The 18,999-nt window shown below is 45.1% G+C and overlaps 1 protein-coding gene across 1 annotated transcript in view; it reads right to left on the bottom strand.

Moving 5' to 3' along the window:
* Positions 1–15,565: 15,565 nt before the first annotated feature.
* The window catches only part of YEATS2 (YEATS domain containing 2), a 44,997-nt gene continuing 41,563 nt past the window's right edge, over positions 15,566–18,999 (bottom strand). The window contains 3 exon segments of the mRNA XM_010023282.1: positions 15,566–15,984; positions 16,870–16,943; positions 18,364–18,438. Coding sequence (XP_010021584.1) covers positions 15,876–15,984; positions 16,870–16,943; positions 18,364–18,438 — 258 coding nt within the window. The 3' untranslated portion in view covers positions 15,566–15,875.

The raw sequence follows: 18,999 nt of genomic DNA, 5'->3' as shown, positions 1-18,999 counted from the left end.
GAAGGCGGGCTGCGATCAAGGGAACGGGGGAGGATAGGGACTGCCGCCTCAGCCTGTGCCAAAGCCGCGTTCGCTTTCGGAGGTGCGGTCCCGCAAAGCGTCGCTTAGTCCCCGGGTGCCTATGCAGCAGAGACGGCTCGGCCGGGCCGCCGCTCGGCTGGGCCGCCCCGCGCTCCCTCCCCCCTGCCGCGGAAAAGGAGTAAAAGCCGGGTGGGATCCATGATGCCATCCCCAGCCAGCAGCACTGCATCTACCCGCTGCTGGGAGATACAGGGCTGGAGCTGCCCAGGACCCTGCCGCACTCAGTAGTCGCACTCCTCGAACCTGTCAGTGCCATGATCTTCCCTTTAGAACTCCTGTAACACCACGTTCAAGGCAAGCCAAATCTGACTAAGATTAGTCAGATGCAAAGACACCAGGGATATATGCCCCCAGACATGCCATCTAATGGGTAATGGGAAAAACCATCACAAACCACCTTTCCCAAAGAGCCTGTAAAATTATTATGCGACTTCTACGTTATCGATGCCATCTTTCCCACTGATCAGACGACCAATTACAAACACTTATCTTCTGGAACAAGTAATCAGGCAGATGCACCTAAATCCAACCCTTGTTCTCACTGACATCCACCACGGGAGGAGAGGGGATTTCAGCCCCTACAAGGCTGCTGTTGAACACTGTACCAGTTTCACACTGTTACCACACATAATGATATTTGTCAGGCTTTAGTATACCTATGAGGTACACTGAGAGTAACTATTTTTATTCCAGTAGAATCCCAAGCATTTAGATCCTTGTTATCTATTATGCACCTAGGAGACATTTCTCTTTGTAATTGCAATTCATTATGTTATTTATCACAGCACTTTTAAGACAAACACACTGGAGTGCTGGAAAGATTACAGGCCAGCAGAGGAGCGTGCATTGCTTATCCCACTCCTCCTCACACAGGCAGCTGCCCTAGTACTAGCGCAGTTACCATATGGATTCTGGAAGGATAACTGCAGTGCTTGAATTTATGCACTGTTTTATCCTTTTCCACATCTCACAGGACAGTCACAGGGTGATGATTGGTTTTGAGGAAAAGCACTTCCAAATTCCAAAGCAGCACAGGAATTACTTTAGAAAAACCTCCCTCAAACAAGACCAGCAAAGGGCATCTTTCAGAAACACATCCATCTCCATGCTGTTGTTGAAGCCTCCTGTGGTTTTCCAGCCTAACCCCAGAGGAAAAGTACATTAGCCTATATTAGAGCTTTCCTACAGCCATTCTGATGCTCAAAAAGTCACTTCTCATATCTTTCTTCCCTCTGACTCATCTGTTCTTACACAGGGCTCTCAACTACTCTCATGGAAGAGCAAGTTTAGAGATCACACAACAAAGTACTGGCTGGGGCAAAACACCAACATGCAAATCAAACCAAGCTTTACAAAATGCAATACTTCAAGGTAGTTTCAGGAGGAGCAGAGCAGGGTGAGGATGGAGGCACAAGGCTCGGCAGAGTTCCCACAGAAAACCTTTAAGCTGTTTGGAGGCTATGCAGTACAACTAATGCAGACAGGACTACACATGTAAAAACACTTTTACCTTATTCCAGTAATTCCCACAGTTTCTTTCAATGATCACTCAGTACAACATTGCAAATTTAAGAAATCCCCATACCATTCAGGACACAGGAGTCACAACAAACAGCAAAGTCCGCTATAGCTCCACAATCTGCAAAAGCCAATTTTGATTTAGATTTGTTGCCTTTTTCTGCAATCTGAGCACTCAACCACAAGAACATTTCCACTAGTGCCACAATACTTCTCTTTTCCTCTTACCTTATTATTTCCAAAGGCAGCATTGTAGTCTGCGGACACTAATCTCTCCTTAGGAGTTGTTCTTTGCCTTCCTCTCTGGCAAAGACGTTGACTTGATAATCACACTCAAGTCCACCACCCTCTAATAGCAGAGATCTGCCCCACTGCTTCCTGTAGGCTGCATCCACCCAGAGGCAAGGAGGCAATGCAGGTCACCTGTGGGAGAAGCAGAGTAGGGGGGTTCTGTTACTGGAGGCAGCTGGAGAGTACTGGGCCCTGAGCAGAGCATTGGTGGACCATGTAATGTCTTTATAGAGTGTGCCCTGAGGAAGCAAAGATGTTTTTAACTTTGAAAGACAAACTCTGTATAAACAGTAGAAGAACAGCTTAGCTGCTTGCCCTCCAAACTATTGTCCTGTGCCCCCAGATCTCTGGGGGCAGCTCCTGCCTCCAGTCCCAGGATTTGGGCTGGAGTTCTGCTGGGTCTGAATGGAGTCAGTCCCCAGCTGGGCTTCATGGGGGGAGCTCAGGCACACAGGCTCAGGCAGATCGATACAAGCTGCACTTGAAAGGCTAGAATGGGATGTGCTCCAACTGCAAAAAGACCCTGGGGATTGTTGCAGAAGGTTGAGGTGGATTAATCCTTACTGATGCTGATGCTTACTGATGAGATGGAAGCACTGAGCAGCTATCTCTGCACCTTCCCAAAGGTTTGTCCTTTGGGGTCATGGAAGCGGCTTCTCCCTTTCAGCAGTAAGTTGCAGGTACTGTGTACTTCTGGCTTTGCACACAATTAGTCATAGCACTAGGTCTTGACTGCATTTAGCAGACATGCTGGAAACAGATGAGTGCTTTACTTAGCTCCCTTCTGCAGTGGATGTGAGAAGCCAGTGATTTTGGCAGGTATCTCCAGCTGGCTCTGTTCTCCGGCTATCATCTTCTCACCTTGCTAGAAGGCAGCGGGGATGCAGGCACAACCTCTCTACCCAGGGCTGGTATTGCTAGGAGGAGAACCCTGTACAAGGCTCAGACCTCAGTTTCCCCTTCAGTAACATGCCAGCTTTTGGAAAGCACTTCAGATGTGTGAAAATGCTGCAACAGAGATGCAAGTGATTGTTTTGCCTCTTCCTCCCCCACCCATCACCTTTGCTTGTATTAGCACTCGGGAAGGGGGGAATGGCTGTTTCTGCACAGAAGCACAGTTCCAGCCCCAAGCAGAGCCTCACCTCTGCAGCTGGTGTTTCCACACCATAGGTGTTTTGAGCGGGCGTGAGAGTCACAGCACCCAATGTGTTTGTAGGAGGAAGGTGCAGCAGTAAAGCAGATCAAACTTGAGATCAGCAGAGTTTCCTGTGCACCCAGGGTGAGCAGTTTTGTTCTGATGTAAAGAAAATGTGTAAAGAGCTGGAGTCACTAACGAGAACAGGCCCTGATGTGGCATTGCTACTGAATTTGGGAATAGCAGGGTGAAAGATCCCTTAGCAAACTGAACTCCCACCTCCTTGTGTGAGTATTCAGCACCTGAAGTCCATTGCACTTGTGCCCATGGAGCAGACATCCTCCCCACCAGGGTTGATACCACAGAATGGAGGGGAAGACACTTTTCACCATAACTATGAATGCAATCACAGAGCACATTACTTGGCTGTCTATACTATCCACCCTGCTTCAGATAGTGTGCAGAAGGGCAAGGTGAACTGGGATGACTGCTTCACATTGAAAAACACCTTATTTCAGCTGTGCAGAAGAAAACAGAAAATACCTGCACTTGTGTTCAGCAATGTATGGGATCATTGCACACACCTGAGCTGGCAGGGTTAATAGTACTGTGTATGAGGAGCTCCATCCTTGATCCAGCAAGATATTTAAATGCATGCTTATCCTTAATAATAGGAATGAAGCTTTTATAATCAAGGCTTACAGTTATCTTTACATTCTTAAGTATCTTGCTGCTTGGGGAAATTAATACTCAAGTACCTGATTTTTATGCTATTTAAGTAGTAAGCTTGCTTGCAGCAGGCATTGGGATGGATCCAAAGAGACCCACTGTGCACTACATAGCCTCTCGGGGGGAATGGAGGGCTTGGAGGTGGACACAGCCATGGGAGTAAAGAGTGAGGGGGGTGGAAATAGTGGCTCAAGAGAGGATGTCTTGAGCATCTACATCTGTGCAAAGTACACTGCAGAACTGAAATGGGGAAGGTTCAATGCTGCTGCATAAAGGTTGGAGGAACTCCCTTTGCTCAAAGTACAACTAAACTTATGTTAGAGGAAAAGGGGAAAGAATGGGAAGTGGGCTGATGACTAAAGACAAGATCGTAAGACCTACCTACAACCCTTCATTCACACATCTGCCTGTCCTATCACACCACTGTAAGTGCTCCTTCCCCAGGGATCTCTCTGTGAGCAGAGCAAGCCCCCAAAACTCAGTTTGAGGGTGGATAGGAGAATGGGCACAACCTGCTCTTGTGTCCAAAGACTTGGAAGGGCCTCCAGCACATATCAGATGTCATCTCAGAGGAAAAGCAGTTCAATGGGTCCATTATCCAGGAGGGCTCATCCCAGAGGAGATCAGTCATCTCTGTTTTGCCCAGCCCTTCCCTGCAGCTCAGAGTCCTGGGTTCACCTAGGGAAAATGGTGATTCCAAGAAAGAAATGCTGCTGCTGTGGGTCTGAGCCATGGCTGTGTCTGCCCTCACACTTCTGTTTCTGTGAGCAAAGGCAGAATGTTTCCTCTGTTGTTTGTAGGTGCCTTGAAAATAGTCTTGGCTATCCAGGCTGAGAGAGGAATGGTTTGACTTCCAGCCAAAATGAGGGTCCTGTGATCCAAAAGGGCTGTGTTTGGGGGCCTGCCAAATCAGCAAATGATATGTACAAAGCAGCCAGACAGAGCTGGCTGCAGAGACAGGCAGCACAGTCATTCATGGAAAGCTGGGTATGCACTCCATTGCAGAGTAATGCAGCATGGAGACCAGCGAGCAAGAGGATGAATGGTTAGGAGTCAATGGCACCAGCATCCTTGAGGCAATTCGGCTTTATGCGGAGCTGCAGGTTCCAGTTCCTGGAAACTGCTGGGATGTAATTGATGGCTTTGTACCATTTTGCTGGTATTTTGCCCAGTAGCTCTGTGTCTTCCCTCTGGCTGCACAGCAGTGCAGAGCTCAGAGTGTAACTCGACATTCACATGTGGCTGGGATTCCCTGCTGAAAGGTTGCCTTCTTGGGGCATCACTTGGCCAAAATTACCTTTCTGCAAACATGCTTCCTTATCCTGAGGTGCTAAAGCAGTAGGAACCTCATCACCAGCACCCCGAGAGCTGCACAGGCGCTTACCTGCTGCCTGAGCACGCTTGAACAGCAAGATGCAGAGAAGGCAGGAGGTGGCGGCTCAGAACAGCAAGAGCAAACCACTCAGAGGCAAGATTTGCAGTGCACATAGACAAGCCTGACAGGGGCCTGGGTTTGCTTTCTGACAGCAGGAAACTCTTCCATAGAGCTGTATTTGTTACTAACTGAGTGGATTTAAGAACTCACTCCATCTTCACTCAAGCTGACAAACTGCTGTCAGACCCAGCTGCGGGCTCCTGCCCATTTCCTTGTGCCTGCACACAAACTCATCCATCCTGACAGGAGGCCAGTGCCGACAGCTAATTCAGTCAAGAAACAGTTACTTAATTGTTTGGAACTAATTTTGGTAGCATTCTGGTTTCTCACTGGCTTAAATGCAGCCCAGGGTTGTACCCTGTGCCTAGAAATCAATCAAGAAAAGAGTCAGAATTTTAAGGCTGAATCTATGTTTAGAAATCAAGCATAAACCTGGCAGTAGATATTTTGGTAATTACTAAAAGGATGCTAAAAGGATCAAGAGCAAGCTACACATTCTAAAGTAATACTCCACACTTATACACTTTAAATAAGATTTTAAAAAAAGGAACTTGCAGCTACTATCAAAATAGTAAACAGCATGCTTGGAAAGTCATAATCATAGTGTCATGGAATGGTTTGGTTTGGAAGGGACATTAAAGCTCATCCAGTTCCAACCCCCTGCCACAGGCAGGAACACCTTCCACTAGAGCAGGTTGCTCCAAGCTCCTGTGTCCAGCCTGGCCTTGAACACTGCCAGGGATGGGGCATCAACAGCTTCTCTAGGCACCTTGTGCCAGCGCCTCAGCAGCCTCACAGGGAAGAATTTTTTCCTAGTATCTAATCTAGATCTACCCTTTTTAGTTTAAAGCCATTCCCCCTTGTCTTATCACTACATGTCCTTGTCTTGGACTACATGTCGAAAGTCCCTCTCCAAAGGGTATTGGAAGGCTGTTCTAAGATCTCCCTGGCACCTTCTGTTCTCCAGGCTGAACAAAATGAAAATCAGAAAGGCTATGATCAAAGCTAAGCTAAAACACACAGCCTATTTCCTTATCCTGGACATGGCTCATGGCTCAGTATTACCCCTTGATCCTGTGTATAAGCAGCTAGTAAAGGCTAGTAGCCTTTGCAGCTACTTTGAGCAGACATACCTTGTGAATATGTTGTGGTTTATTGGTTCTTCTGTCTTAATCTCATTTCAGGCAAGAATATCGCCCATGGACTGGAGCAAAACCATCCAAGCCTATAAAAACAAAGCAAGGCTTCATTATCCCAGAAGACCATTTTGTTAAAGAGACAAGCTACAAGGCAGACTTTAAGGTAATTAACATTTGTTAAAATCCCATAGTTGATACGAGTAAAGCTGAAAGTGCACATTAGGAACTCCTCATTTTTTACTGATGTCGTGCATGTAGAATAAAGCCATGTCCTCATTGACCACTCTTTCATCACAGCCCCTTAGGTAATGTGGCCATCCCCTCCTTGGGATTTTCCTGTGAGTTTCTACAACTCTCTATACTAGCTTATTTTCTTGGTGAAATACATCTAAGCACTACTAAAAACCCTACAAGGAAATGTTCTCTCTGTACTCAGTGTTTTCTTTGGCAGGGCCCCCCACAATCCCCATCCCCATGAAGGAGGAAAATGTGCACCAACAAGGTTCTGGTTTGGCTGCTTTTTGCATTAGACCACCAAAGAGAATGGCACTTCACAACCAACCCCAAAAGCCATTCACAGGCTGCACTGAGAGACTGGGAAAGCAGAGAGGGGCCGTGGCTGAATTCCCCAGCCACAGCGTGCCATGGTGTTAGAGGTAATAGCAGCTGCTCCAGGGCCACATGTAAAAAGTAAATCTTTGCCTTGGAGGAGATGAGGAAGAAGTATTTAATCAGCAGACAGTCAAGTGTCCCCTCCACAGAGGATTGCTGGCACACTGCTGTGACAAGGCACACAAGGCACAGTTTGGGTAAGCTCCACTGAAAGTGGGACAGTAACCTCAGGCAAAACAGAATCTGCAAACCTCACCAAAATTTCTTCCTTCCTCTGAATAGTCTGGGTTGATTACTGAGGTGCAGCAATGAGAAGAGAGGTTATTTAACCCTTAAGCCTTGTATTTTGACCCTGAAAAGGCAAAATACAGTGTCTTCCTATTTGGCAGATACGATGCAAAGGAGAGGGTCCTAGATGAACCACTCAAAGTCCCTATCTCAGTTCTCAAGGAAGGGAAATCCCAGACACAAACACATGCCACCAAGGACACTGCACTCTGCACTGTGCAAGCAGAGGCCCCATCTCCTGGAGCCCCAGGGTACCACCATAGCCTCTCTTGCAGACAGTATGGGAAGGTGTAGTCTGGAATAAAGACGGTGCTGAGGAGCCACCAGTTCAAAGAGAAGTTGGACTCTCCCTGTTTACACTTGGCTATTTAGACTTTCCCTCTTTCCTGAAGCCCATGGTTTTGCTGGACATGGGGAAGTGAGGTTGTGTCCTGTGTCCTGACAGCCTGCCTTGCTCCTGAGCTGTGCACAGGCTGTTTGTGACACTCCTCTTGTTCCTTAGTGTGTCAGATGCATCCCCGGAGGAATGGAAAAATCGGAACAACAAACAACCACCAGATCGATGGCTTTCCCTGTACTCTCTTTGCCTGTGGTCTTGCTCTGTTTTCTTTGCTTGGATGGTGCCATCAGAATACTAAGCACCCAGCAAAGCTTTCCATCCTTTCATGTTTTACATCCAGATTCACCCAGAATCCTGGGCTGGAAGCACAACTATGGCCAGACCTGTTTCAAATCCTTTAAGCATTAGACTTTTAAGCATTAGGGAAGACACAAGTATCCAGGTGTCTTTCATGCTTCAGTGTAACCACAACCACCACATACTGTGTGAAATTCTGACTCCACAGATGTCAGAGGGAGCAACCTCTGTTATCTCTACCTTTCCTCCAGGCCTGAGTTTACATCCTTATGAAAGCCCTTGCAGTTTCACAGCCTGGCATGGCCAGTAACCACTTTTTCTCCTTGAGATACTTCAGGTCTATCATCCAGAGGCTGGCACCTGCCAAGGCCTGCCTAGCCATGGTTGTCCCCCATCACACCACACACCTCAACGTCCAAGGGCTGGGTTACAACAAAGCCCCTCACCTTGTACACCAAGGCCAGTCTCATCAAGTGTACAAAGGCTGTGGAAATGCTCAGTACACTCATTGAGTGTACTGAGGAAAAGCTGAGAGAGTTGGGGTTGTTCAGCCTAGCGAAGATTCTAGGGACATCTTATTGCAGCCTTTCAGTACTTAAAAGGGGCCTGCAAGAAAGATGGGGAGAGACTTTTTAGCAGGGCCTGTTGCAACAGGACGAGGGGTGATGGCTTTAAACTAAAAGAGGGGAGACTCAGGCTGGATGTGAGGGAAGACATTCTTTACAATGAGGGTTGTAAAACACTGGCGCAGGTCGCCCAGAGAGGTGGTTGATGCATCATCCCTTGAGACATTCAAGGCCAGGCTGGATGTGGTTCTGAGCAACCTGATCTAGTTGAAGATGTCCCTGCTCATTGCAGGGGGTTGGACTAGATGAACTTTGAAGGTCCCTTCCAACCCAAACTGGTCTATGGTTCTATGATTCTATAATCAATGCCCAGACAAGAGCTATCACTTGCATGTTACAGGGAAGAGCAGATTGTCACAACACCCCAGACCCCTCAAACTCTCCAGGCAGTCCAGTTGCACCCTGTCTCACACTAACATTTCTCTCCCCCCTCACCCCACTAGATCCCAGAGGTGAAGACCAGGTTCTCCCCCAACCCTTCTGCTGTTTTCCAGGCGCCGTCCCGGATCCTCAACGTGTGAACCTGGACCCTCCTCACACCCAGGCAGCTTAAACATGGAGTTAGATGTATCACTATGCAATTTTCATGAGGAGTGTTAAGATCAAAGAGCCGGTGTTACCAACAGCAGCCCCAGTGATTAATGACATGCACACAAACTTTCTGTTAACACAACAAACCACAAAGCGCTTGGTTCAGAGCTGGCAAAACATGCTGTGAGGAGTGACCTAGTTTTACATGGGAGCAGGTTCATTACCCTGCCAGCTGGCCTCACATTAGGAGATTGACTTCGGGCAGCAAAGGCAGCAAGTATAGCAGGCAACATCCCTGTGCTTAACTACACAAGGTGGGAGGGAAAACAATCACAAATGGGATGGATAACTAAAACCAAAAAGAGTTTTATTTAGCAGCATCCTCTAAATAGGCCAGTGAAAGACAGGAAGCATCTGGCTGACTTCTGAGCTTCTTGAGGGGTTTTGGAAACAGGACCTCAAACGACAGCATCAAAGGGGCTGGTCTGAACTTCCAGGGTTTTTTTAGAAGCTGGAGGAAGCCAGCATCATTCAACTCCAAAATGCATCTGGCACATGCAGTGTCTTGGGACTTAAAGGCTGGAAAGATGGATGCTTCCAGAACTGGTGGGCTGACACGGGAGCAAGAGGGGACTGAACTACAGGAGACAGCCCTCAGAGCAACGCAGCAGCCTGGTTTGGAGAGGACTGCATGGACAGAGACAGCCAGGCACCTGCCAGGCTCCAGAGGAACTATGTATGTAATCTGTATAGCTGTTAGAGGGAGTGTAAATACTGTATATGGATTTTACCTAAAACAGTTTGTGATCCTTTAATGAAAAGGACATGCTTATACTTTTAATAAATGTTAACTCTTTGCATATGCAAGGTGGGAAATATTGCCTTGAAATTCCTAAATTATTGCCTGTGTATTGGTAATGCTAATGCTAGGAACTACCAGAAGTGAATGTTACTTAGAAATTCTTCTTAACGTAACATAGAATGTCAGACATCCTTCATTTTTATGATAGGCCATTTTAAGTGTCATTGTTCTGAAGCTGATTTTATTTAGATTGGTCTGCATTTAACTTTTGCTGAGGTACATGTGTTTTAAGAAACCATTTTTTAGCCTTTGTTCATCAGGACTGTAGTGGGTTTACAGTTTCTGTCTCCATGACTTATGCAACAGAAATAGTCTACTGCTTATTTCATAGTTTTCCTAACTATTTTTGGGGAAAATAATGGAAAAAACTCATACTTCATCTGTTTGCAACACACGAGTGTGTTGACTAGAATAAAAGGAAACTATCCTCAGACTTGAGGATCAGATACTCATTCATCTGTAATGGATATTAATGAAATCATAACCATAGAATCACAGACTGGTTTGGGTTGGAAGGGACCTTAAAGCTCAACCAGTTCCAAACCCTGCCACAGGCAGGGACACCTTCCACTAGAACAGGTTGCTCCAAACCCCATCCAACCTGGCCTTGGGATGGAATTTCCCACACTCATCCCTGGACCCAGAGGAACCTACAGTAATACCAGTGCTTGCCAAAATAATTTTTCAGGAGATGCATTTTTTCAGGAAATTCATTGGAAACATTCAAACTGTTCAAAGGTTTTGCATGTTAGATGTTTCTAAGAATTCAATCTGCTTGTTTAATCTCTTTATAACATTTCTTACAGTTTTGTTCAAACAGTTTAAGTTTGTTTCAGTTCTGGACTTTAATAACAGCAGAAAGAAAAGAGGATAAATTGTCTATTCAGTCTCATTTCTTAATTCATTGTATTTCCTAAAAGAAATCAATGCAGTTGTAAACAAACTGGTAATACAATAAGCTTGTATTTTATCAAATGGACTGGACTTAATTTAATAAATTAAAATGTATTTTGGCTATTGGTTCTTTCCCCAAACATTTTTTTTGTTGCAATACATAACCCTTGGGTATTGAACCTTGCAGATCCCTGCATTTCTCTCTCAACCAGCAGCATGTGCAGGACAGCAGGGCACACAAGACAGCCAGCAAGGTTTTGGGAGATGCCTGATGGCATTCATGGCTATCAGCAGTCAGTTCCTTACTCCTCAAGCTTACCTGCAGGCACAAGCCCCCCAGCAAGAAAGGCTTCCAAGGTGCATTTCAAGCTGTGGGCCAACTGCTGACTGGAAAGCACAACTGCTTTCCAGAGGAAAGCTGTTGCTCTGCAGAATTCATAATCACTTGTGGGATTTTCCCGAAACATTTTCAAAGGAAAAGCAAACTGTTCAGCAAGCAGTCCATCAACATGAAGGGAAAAAGAGGATGAACCTATGATACCAATTTCCTGCATTCACTATCTAACACACAGGGGCTAAATCTGCTTTGATGCAGGTGCTGACCTCCTAAGACCCCCTTTCAGCTGTGCCCACGTTGTGCTCTTTTATCATAAAGGGACAAGCAACTTGCATTTCATAGAATCCCAGATTGGTTTGTGTCGAAGGGACCTTAAAGCTCATCCAGTTCCAACCCCCTGCCACAGGCAGAGACATCTTCCACTAGAGCAGGTTGCTCCAAGCCCCTGTGTCCAACCTGGCCTTGAACACTGCCAGGGATGGGGCAGCCACAGCTTCTCTGGGTACCCTGTGCCAGCACCTCAGCACCCTCACAGGGAAGCATTTCACCTCAGTTTCACTCTGCCATCTCACACAGCTCATGTGGAAATGATGCTAGCTTTGAACTTTGTTAAAGTTCATTGCTCTACAGTTGCTCCAAAGAATATTTTGGTGAGTGAAGGTACTGGTGGTACAAGAAGAATCCCTAAATAGTGTGATACCAGCTCTTCTAACTATGCCTCAGAATACTTCTAGGAGAAAGCCAAAGGCTCATGAGCTGTTGCCTGGTTCCAACTACAGGAGGGATGAATGGAGGGAAAATCAATCAGGTACTTACCACTGCAAGGGACAGTGTGATGCAACTGACTCCTGCTGTCTGCAGGTACAGCCGATTTTGCACAGAAAGCACCTGCCTCAGCCAAACTGAATGGTATCACACCAAGTTCCTCTGAAGAGGGCAAATCTACACAGGTTTTGCAGGCTCCAGGGAGTAACAACACCAGGGCTGCTTCCAATGCTGCTCTCTCACTAGCGTTTCTTCCCAGTTGCTCTGGGTTCACGTCCAGCTCCATCAAGGCTTTCCAACTGTGAATCACACTACAAACAAGGGTGTTACTCGACACAGAAAGAAACGTCATTTAAAGGGAAGGTTTTACACTGGAAGCATTATAATTTACTATGTTTAGAGGGGCACTGAACCTGCTTGTTTTGTTCCATCTTGCTGACACCCAGCTTGTTGGGATGCTGAGTTTTGTGCCTGCTGCATCCACTATGCCGAGAGCTGTGAACACCTGCACTTCCGCATGCTGTCTGTTTTGTCTATGATGGTAACTGGTACACTATGTCCCTGTTTTTATCCTGACCCACAAGTCTTTTCATCTTATTTTCCCTCCCTGCTTTGCTGAAGGGGAGTGAAAGCAGCAGGGTGGGCATCCAGCAGCCAGCCAATGTCAACCCACCAGCTTTTCAATCTTCTACTCAAACCAGTTACTTGCTGTTTGAAAAGGCTGCTCTGGAGGATTAGAAGTTGAAGGAGTTAAGCTTGTTGAGCTCTGTGCTTCCTTTCCCTCAGCCTCCAAACCCAAAAGCTTTCTACAGGAACTAGAAAAGGGAAAAACTATGTTTTCCTTCAGCTCAATTCCACAACTACCCATTTTAATCCACGACTAAAACATTCTGAATATACAGGGCACACAAAATTCCGTGGATTTGGAGAAACTTGAGTGACAGGTGACAGTGAAGACAATCTTAGCACAGCTAATAAAAGAATTTATTGTAAACATATGTATCTTACACAATTATACAGTATAATACAGATAACATGAAGGATTTAAACACTCAGCATTACAAATAGGGGCAATGTTTGTAAAGAGATCTTTAACTCGCATCAAGACTCTTTAGAAAGCCAGAGAAATATACTATAACGTCTCAACACACTGGATCATCCATAGCATTCCACACACACACCTGAGTGGGTGCATGAAATTCCACAACCTCTACACTCATCTCCAAGCAATTCCCACAGGAACTTCAACAATAAATTTTTCTCCCACCCCTTTTCAAAATTCAAATAACTCATTGCAAACGTTTCCTATATCTGAAGAACTACACAAATGTGTTATTTTCTAGCTGCTTTTAACAGTTTATTTTTCTTCAGCGAACTTTATATATTATTAATATAGCATCCCCTAGGAGAATAACCTGTGGTTGCTCAGAAATGTAGCAACAGATCTGCACTGCAACAACCCCATTAAGAACAAGGGGTATTTACCTGCCTGCTTCAGGGCCAGGTTCAGGACGCGCTCTGCAACTCCATTCCTCACAGAAAAGCAGGACACAGGCAAAGGAAGCCACGATTTGCAAACAGATGCTGGAAGACAAGCTCCTGCATCCTCAAGAGCTGCTCTGGGCATATCAAAATCCCAGGAACTAAACTCACAGGAAACAGGGGCTGGAAATGCATGTGTCATTGCACAGGATCCTAGCATGATGGAGGCTGCCCAAAGGGCTGTTCCCACATAACCTGCAGGCTGTCATAGCGATAGTGACAGGTATCTTGAAAATGCCCTTCTCTCTTGTGAAAGCTGTGCACAGGGGTGCCCAACAGCACTATGGACTTGGAGTTCACTACAGCCTACAAGCAAAGTGTGGGGCCTGCAGTTCCCCAGCTACATGGTTTCCCCCCGACTCCTAACACTGAGCTCAAATATAATCACCACTGCTCCACTCTTTCACACTGACCTCAGCTGAAAAAAGAGTGTCAGGGCTAAGCTGGGCACTTTACTTGTGCAGGAAATCCTGCACTCAGCTCACCCAAACAAGCCAGGATTATCTTCTGAATCCAGAGCATATGAAGTGCCCTTTGTAGGGGGCATTTAAGTCCTTCTCTGAATGCTGTTTGGATTTCATCCATTGGTCCCATTTCCTAGATTCAAGGATCAGGTTCTGCCACTCATATATTCAAGTGAACTGCAATTCCCTGTTAGTTCTGACGAACCAAGAGGGGCTTTCCTGAAGACCCTAGTTTTACTTATGGTGGTAAAAAGAGGCAATATCTCATCTGAGGTACATGGTACCTTCTTCAGTGGAAGAACTGCATCAAACCTATGCTAGTCTCCTTGGAAGCCTGAAACCACCTCTTCCGCAGTTCCTGCACACTACTGGAGTTACCATCACCTGTCTTCTAGCCCCAAAAAAAGCACCAAAAGATAACATTTTGAAAATTTCTGTTCCTATTTCAGACAAGGAAAGATAACTGTAGTTTAATGTTTATAAAAGGCTTTGTATTGTCAAAGCACGGCACCAACAAGAGCGAGGCCTCAGTACACCCCTGTGAGGTAGGTATCCTGCTCCCCATGCTCAGAGATGGGGAAACTGAGGCACAGAGTGATTATATCAAAGGCCATGCAGCAGATCAGAGACCCAGCTGAGATCAGCCCATTGGAGGTTCTGGCTGCTTGATCCATGCTCCACCACGTGACAGCACTGCCTCACAAAACAAGCACCCTGAAAGCATGACAGTCCAACAGTTATCCCACCAACTTCACAATGGCTTATTCACACAACTAGGAAGCACCCGTGGGGCAGGACAAAGGGGTGGTGGATGAGGGGCGGTCAGGACGTTGCCAGCGAAGCCTTCTTCAGCGAGGTGTTGATAGCCAGGCTGCAGACACATCTCCTACACCAGTGATGTTCCTGAGACAGTTAAGTGCCGAGGTTAGTAGCAGAACTTCTTCCTGCAGTCAAGACATCAGAGGAGATACCCACAAGCAGCATATCTCTGATCTTTTGTTCCTATAAGGCCTCTCCTCTGTGTTAAGCAGAACTTAAGCCAAAGTGGTGCTGCTCCCCTAGCACTTCACAATCCAAGCTGATCATTAGTCAATGCTGTCCAGACATTAAGACTATATAACGCAGCTGATTACCTGTCCTCCAGCACACTCCAAGCCCTCTAACAGCCTGGGGAGGCACTCACTGGGTAGGCAAAGGGTTTCAGCCAGTCCAAGCCTACAAATACTGTCCTTGCTCCTATCCTTTCCCGTGCAGGACAAGTGGTCAGTCAAATCTTATCAAGCCTGACCATGGTTTTTTCATGGTGATTGAACATGTGCCAGTCTGTCCTTTCTGAAGTTACTAAGAAAGGTGGCATCTGGCACCTCTTCTAGAGAGGCAAGGAATTTGGTTATTCACTTAACTGAATAAACTGAATAAGCCTACCCAGCTGTGTGCTCAGTCACATACATCATGCTGGAACAAGACTGCCAGAATTCATTGCAGCCATCAGCCTCCTGCTAACCCACACCTAAACCTACCTGACCAACTCACCCACCTACTCAAGTAACTACCTTAAAAAGCTGTCTTTGACTTCTCTCATATTCAGAGTGCCAAAACAACTGTTCCACCCACTGCATGGGAAGAACAACTCCTATGCAGACTGCATCAAAAAGTGTAATTTCTTTCCTAAGAAAAAATGTTCAATCTCATCAATACAGCTGTCACAGAGGGACCAGGCCTGTGGAGTCTCTCACAGCTAGCAACTCGATGCAAACTGACAATGTTTGTTCAGCCACCAAACATACACTTACCAAGTAAACACTGACATTTAACAACTTGATTTGGAACAGAGCATCATTTTGTTGCATTAAGGTGCATCTTTAATTGGAGGTAACAATCTAGTAGCCCAATGTTATAAGTGTATATATGTCCTACAGAAATACTGGATTTGTCAACCCAACTTCAGTCATAAATCCACCTTTCCTGTAGCATCTTCTCTGCTCTATTTCATTGCTCCTCATTTAGTATCTTCATATGTTTGTTTGTGAGGAAGTCAAGAAAGGGAATATTACAGATGGCTTTGTGAATATTCATCACTGTGATCTCTCTTGGAGTCCTGCAGGAAATGCATGAGAGATGGTATTATAATACATAAGAAGACGTGTCCAGAAAAATAGCAAGTTAAGAAAACTACTAGGGAAAATAAATTAAAGAAAGAGAAAAAAGATCCATTAAAAAAAAAACCCCAACAAACTAAAACCAAAAAAACCAACCACAAAACAAAAGTTCAGGTGTTAAAGCAACAAGTATTAAAATGTCACAGCACAAAAAAGCCACTCAAATGACTGAGGGAAACATCTTGGGCACCATGACAGGAAAATCCAGTGCTGAAGTATTAATCCTTGAGCTTCTATAGCACAGACTGTGTGTATTTTCCTCTATGTAACGTGAATATATGTTTAATATATTTCATAAATATTTATACATTGCATATAAGTAAATATTTAAACTAAGCATTTTCTCGTAGTGTTATCCCAATTCCAAGCTATCTCAAATCATGCTGCTGTAACAGAAATCAAAAAGTGGCCCAATCATTACCATAAAAATCACTCAGTATCTGAGCTAGAAAAGAGGAAATAAAGAAGATACTATTTAGGTTGTTTTAAGTTCTGGTGGGCCATGGGTAACTTGTCTACACGGTAATGCGAGATGGACATGAGAAAGAAGGTCCTCCCAGCATGGCTCTGGTCATCTGCCTTAGAGCATGGCAACAGCAGAGATTCCTGCTTCAGTTTCTAATGCAGTTTCTGTTTCCATCCTTTGCTACTATGGAGCTAGGACATGACAAACCCCCTTCATAAGGCTTGGATCTTCTCACAGAATATAGTTCATGAATTTCCTCCCTCACATGGTCTGATAACACAAAACCTGACTCCATTCCTCAAGCAACTCAGCCCTTGGTGCTGACATAAGTGGCTCAAGAGGAAACAAGGTGCTGTACCTGTTGTGAGGTGCTGTCTGATATGCCACAGCAAGCGCTTGCCGTAGGATATCACTCATGAGCTGTTCAGTGGCCTGTGATGAGAGACATCATTAGGAGACATCATTATGAAAAGAGGAAAAGAACAAACTTCAGCATCAGTGCAAGAGCAGGTGAAATTGTGGGTCACCTCAGTCCTGTATTTCATCAGCAGGGGCAGTTCCAGATGCCCAAGTGAGTTTTATTAGCACAGTAATAAGAACTGAGTATATTTAACAGAACGAAATAGACCTATAGATGCACAGAGCTGACTGGAACTGCCCAGTCTGGTTTCTCTCCGGACCTGCAGAGCAGTATGTGCACAGCAGGGTGGATCCGATGTTCCAGAGCCTGAGCTTCAAAGAACAGTTTAGGGCCCTTCCCCTCACAGACCATGTACATGGCAGATCCCAGATACTCTCGTGGGAGCTGGTATATCCTTGTTAGCACATACCACTCCCTGTGGTCACCAGCTTATGACAAGACACTTCCATACACAAAAACCTCCCAGCCTGGACAAGCAGCAGATGGCAGCCGTATGCCCTACACACTTGGCTTAATCAAGGTTCACTCAAAAGCTAATTAAGGCTCTTGGCTTTCCATGCCTGGATCAAGACTGCAGCAGAGGTTTCTGGGACGTTCAGTCAGGAAAGCTGGCATAACTCTACAATTATAATGGGGCAATCTGATGGTAACAATCTGTGTCTACAAATGGATGTATTCGAGTTTGACTATGGTAAGTAACAGAGAGCCCAGCAGAAGTGTGCGTACGAGTGTGTATGCAACCTGAAATCAATTAGCTTTTGTAAAACCCATCTTCTGATAAGCAGCAGCCTGTATAAACAACCCTAGAAATTGTCTTTGGCTTCAAATACAGCAGAGCACTGCTAAAAACAATCTGTCTTAGCCTCCAGCTCCACGCTGTTCAAACCTTTGGTAAGAAACCATCTCTGTTTTTCCAAAAGTGATTAAGATAGAAAAGTGTTTTCTCAAATAAGGCAGAATTGCTACTGTCTGCAGGAATTCATCAATCTCCTGCCAGAGACATCCCAGGCAAAAAGGAACTGAACAGTATTTAGAAAAAAAATAGCTAAACTTGTATAAAATAATCAAGCCTTAAAGAACTCTGGCAGACTCCCTCACCGCCACCACCCCTCAGTTCAGAAGGGTAGGACAAAGTAAGGGGTACTTTCAAAGTTACAGAAGGAGTCAGCATTTTACTGGGGGGAGAATTTGCAAATCACTATTCTGTGTCCAAGCCAACAAATCAGTTAGAAAGCTGGAAACACTCACAGAAGTATATGACTCTTTGGCCAGCTATACATCTTTTGATACATGCACAACGAGAGACATCAGACTCTGCATGTCCTGATCTGATAAATGTGTATTATAAGTTCAGTCTACCTTCTTTTTTTCTTCTACATTGCTGGGCTAACACACTTACAGAAATGTTCTTATCGTAAAGTTATTTCTTACCTTTAAAATCATATCTTCTATTACTGATGCATAAACATTCTTTTGTACCTCAGCAGGCTGAAAAGAAATCCCTATCTATACAATGGGAGAGAGAAAACAAAGATAGTATATCAAATAACACAACCCACATTGTACTGAGTTTAGATTAGATGAGAATGTTACTAATTAGATAAGAATGAGATTAACAAAAAAAAAAAATCTATTATAAATGGTAGTTAAAAAAAAAGCAAGCAAACAGTGCAGGACTTTCAAGCAGTGTAAACTTAGGCTATGTTTTTAAAAAGGGCCTGCAGAAATGCCTCTAAACCACAGAAGAAACAAAAGCAGGTTTTAACTTTTGTTTCAGAAAGTCTACACAAAACCCAGGCTGTATTGGAGACCTCTGAATTGAGAATGGAAACTCCATACTGTACATATATTCAACCCATCTGTTCATCATCTTCCCTGCACCTAACTATGGCAACTGAAACCACTTTAAACAGTACTCCTGGCACTAAAGTTCCACATTTTTTTAGAGTGTTTCATACCCTAGTCTCACTCTCACAATGCCCATGCCCTTGTCACCTACAATTCTAAGAGACCAGATACAAAGCAGAGCCAAACTGTTGTCCCTTAATGTCAGCATTTCAGGTGGAG

Source organism: Nestor notabilis, unplaced genomic scaffold, assembly GCF_000696875.1.
Source record: "Nestor notabilis isolate BGI_N333 unplaced genomic scaffold, ASM69687v1 scaffold20371, whole genome shotgun sequence".
Taxonomy (NCBI): Eukaryota; Metazoa; Chordata; class Aves; order Psittaciformes; family Psittacidae; genus Nestor; species Nestor notabilis.
The sequence above is the reverse complement of the archived record's forward strand: the minus strand, read 5'-3'. Positions and strand labels throughout refer to the sequence as shown.